We start from the raw sequence: 3,822 nt of genomic DNA, 5'->3' as shown, positions 1-3,822 counted from the left end.
CCCCCATCATCTGATTGGAGAAATGAACGGAGAACCATGATTGGAGAAATGAACGGAGAACCATGATTGGAGAAAATGAACGGAGAACCATGATTGCCAATGTCTATTTTTTTCTGGATAATATAGGATTTTTTATAGCATCTGAGTGGAGAAACAAAATGAGAAGCATGATTGCTGATGTCTATTTCAGATTTGGCTCTTTTAAAATGATGGTTTTTTTACACCTCCACAGATACAATCTAGACCATGTGTGCTATAACACAGTGGAAACAGGCGCTCGCCGAATTTTGACCAATGGAATTGTTGTTGTAACTTTAAAGCTGGTTCAATGAAATTGAAAAAAAAAATTTTTTGTGCTTCTGATTATCTCTTTTCAGTAAAATCCACTTTAAAATGTGTTAAATGGACATTAAAAAAAACCCAAAAACAATAAGAATAGCCCAATTGATGGGAAAAAAGATCATTTTCATCTGTTCCATTATTTTAACGGGTGTCTGATTTCCCCTGGATGCCACACATTTAATTCTCTTCTGTTGCACTCTTTCCCTTTTTGCAGTTGTGTGCTCTTGCCCAGATCATCACCATCAAGTGCCCGACTGCCATGGTGTGGAACGCTCTTGGAGAGGGAAAGAGCAATATCTATCTCACAGGTTCACCGCTAGACATGTTCCCGTGTGCTACCAGTAACCTACCCATGCCTCCGGGGTCCAACAATAGTTATGTGAGTATACATTTATACAAACGTATTCATGTACACATTCGTATGCACGCATGCCCACTCACAATCACATACACACATGCTCGCACACGCACACAAGTACACACACACAAACACCCAAGTACACTGACACACACAAACACCCAAGTACACTGACACACACAAACACCCAAGTACACTGACACACACACACACGCAAGCGTGGGCCCGCACACACACACACACACACACTGAAAGAGATCTTCACCAGACATGTTACGTTGTGCTACTAGAAACCTACCTATACTTTCAGGGTCAAATAATAGCCATCTGAGTCTCTCTCTCTCTTTGTCTCTCTTTCTCTTTGTCTCTCTTTGTCTCTCTCTCTCTCTCTCTTTGTCTCTCTCTCTCTCTCTCTCTCTCTCTCTCTCTCTCTCTCTCTCCAGTTTTTTTTGGTAAGTTTAGTAAAGGAGAAAAAAGAAGAGAGGAACTTTTGGATATTAACAATGACTTCATAGTTCACTTTAAGAAATGTACTGTTGAACTTGTTTTAAAGGCCACCTGTTAAAAGACGATCAGGTGTACGAATGGCCACTCCCTATTTCCCCCCTTGCACGTGTTTTTAAAAAAATACTATTTTGACATTTATGACTCCCTTCTAGTCAATGGGTGACGGTCTTTGACAATTTTGTTGACAATAGGAAAATTTAGAAGTTTGAGAGTATAGTTGACCGTAAATTATTTTCTCTGTGCAGATACGTAGTCAGCTAAAAATAGCGGAGCAGCAGATTATCGCGCGTGGTCACGCGGCTGAGGTTCACTGGTCGTCGGACAAGTGTCAGCAGTCGGCTGTTGGTGAGTTAACCCTTTGTTGTCCTGTTTTGTAGCTGGTTTGTGTTCACGCTAAAGTGGGTGGGAGTTAACCCTTTGCTGTCCTGTTTTGTCGCTGGTTTGTGTTCACGCTAAAGTGGGTGGGTGGCAGATGCTTTTGTGTGGTTTTGCTCCTTCTTTCCTTTCAAACATCTATCGTCCATATCTCTCCTTTTTTTTGTGTTTGTTACTCTATTGTGACACCTCTAATCTTCAGCACTTATGTGGCGTTATTGTGTTGCAAGTGCTGTAAAACTCGTACAAATTTTTTTTTTTATAAAGTAAGTGGTTGGGGGATGCTCTAGTATGGTTTGCTCCTTTTTCCCTGTCAAGCATCTATCGTCTTCAGCTCTCCATCTTTTTTGTGTTTGTTACTCTCTAGTAACACCTCTAATCTTCAGCACTTTTATGATCTAATTGTGGTGCAAGTGCTGTGAAACTCGTACTAATGCAAAAAAATGGTTGGTTGGTGGGTGCTCAGGTGTGGTTTGTTCCTTCTTTCCCATCATCCAACCTCTACTGTCCTTATCTCTCCTTTTCTTTTTACATCACTCTTGAGTAGTAACACCTCAAATCTCTGGCACTTGTACAACCTAATTGTGTTGCAATCACCGTAAAACATCTTTACTAAAATCAAACCCCCCCCCTCCAGGTTATGTGATGAGCAAAGTGCTGGAGGTGCTGGACATCCTTGACCAGCACAACTTTGACATAGTGGACGGGACCTACAACATGGACTCTCTCTACGGGAAAATCTTCAGCCTCACTCAGCGGAAGGAAACAGGCGATGTGAGTTTTTTGTTGTTGTTTTTTTTATATTGTTGGGTTTTGTTTTTTTTTGCTTGTTTGTTTTTTGTTTTGTTTTTAATTTTGTTTTTAATTTGTTAAGAAAGCAGGTAAGAATTCCGTCAGAATGTGCACTTTTAGTGTTGTAAATCTTGTTTCTTCTATGACTTCTGTAATTGGAGATGAATAGATAATGATATGAATAATAATAGTGATACTTTTAGCTCCCTCCCTCCCTCTTCCTCCTCTCTCTCCCTCTCTCTCTCTCCTTCTCTTTCTCATATTTTTATCCTTCTTTCTCTCTCCCTGTTTTTCTATACGTGTCCGTAAATTAAATATATTTCACGTTCCTCCCTCCAGCCTCCGATCGGGGACGAGCCAATCATTAACCTGTTGGTGGACTGGGCTGTGAGCACACAGAGGGTCGGGGACCACCGCTGCATCGTGGTGGCGCTGCTGCTTGAGAGACGACAGTCGGAAATCAGGAGCGAGGTTTGTTAGCTTTGTACTGTCTTAATTTTGTCACGACGCGGTGGAATCAGGCGCTCATCACTTTTTGGGTATATTGAGTTATTGGTATCATTTTAAAGCTTGTTTATTTGTGCTGCTTTCGATGAAAAAATTACCCATCTATCTTCAATAGAAGGAAGTGGAGATATTTTGGATTGAAGGAGGTGGGGATCACCTGGTTTCAGAGGTTGAATTAGCAAGAAAATGGCCGCCAAAGTTTGGTGCCTTCCAAAGCTGGAAAGTCCATGGAAACTGCAAATTTACTTTTTTAGTGCCTTTAATTGATGCTTTTCTGTAAAATCCACACCGGAATAAGTTTTGAAATGGACCTAGAAGGCGTTGAGCAAAAAAACAAAAAATTGATTTAGAATTGCCAAGCGGGAAGAAAAATACCGTTTTGTTCTATTTCATTATTTTGACGAGCGCCTGGTTTCACCACAATGCCTCACAATTTTTTTTCTGTATTTCGCCGAAGGTAATTTTGAAACGGGTTCGGATTTTCTAGACAAAACGTACATTTGCACACGAAACATTTATACACAGGTGGTATCATTGTAAAGGTTGTGAAATGTAGAATCCATTTATGGTATTCTTCTATGTAGCAGAGATACAGAGATACTCAATAAAACTTTTCTCCTCACTCGTGCTATCGAACTCGGACCTCCTGTGTGTGACAGCGAAAGGCCTAACCTCTACACCACAGGCGGCGGTCGACCTTATTTGACTGACTTGTTTGGCACCATTTCAGAAATACGGCGAAGTGGAAAGCTCCGACGAGAAGGAAGTGATCACAGACACGGGCACGCCCCCAGTGTTCCAGTCTCTCTTGATGAGCTTCCTGGACACCAGAGCGCCTGTGCTGGGTAAGTCAGGGAAATTCTGGGGGGGGGTGGGGGTGTCCCTGTGTTGCTTTCTCTGTCTCACTTTCTCTTGGTCTCTCTCTTTGACTCTCTCTCTCT

General features: G+C 41.7%; 1 protein-coding gene across 1 annotated transcript in view; it reads left to right on the top strand.

Annotated features, from left to right (window-relative positions):
- Positions 1-3,822, top strand: part of LOC101848582 (mediator of RNA polymerase II transcription subunit 12-like protein) — a gene marked incomplete in the record, with an annotated part of 78,486 nt that overhangs the window by 10,279 nt on the left and 64,385 nt on the right. Inside the window, 5 exon segments of the mRNA XM_013081641.2 lie at positions 557-721; positions 1,453-1,552; positions 2,220-2,356; positions 2,714-2,845; positions 3,612-3,726. Of these exon segments, the coding sequence (XP_012937095.1) occupies positions 557-721; positions 1,453-1,552; positions 2,220-2,356; positions 2,714-2,845; positions 3,612-3,726 (649 nt within the window).

This window comes from Aplysia californica, unplaced genomic scaffold (assembly GCF_000002075.1).
Source record: "Aplysia californica isolate F4 #8 unplaced genomic scaffold, AplCal3.0 scaffold00139, whole genome shotgun sequence".
NCBI classification, from domain to species: domain Eukaryota; kingdom Metazoa; phylum Mollusca; class Gastropoda; order Aplysiida; family Aplysiidae; genus Aplysia; species Aplysia californica.
Note: the sequence above shows the minus strand (reverse complement) of the source record. Positions and strands in the feature narration are given on the sequence as shown.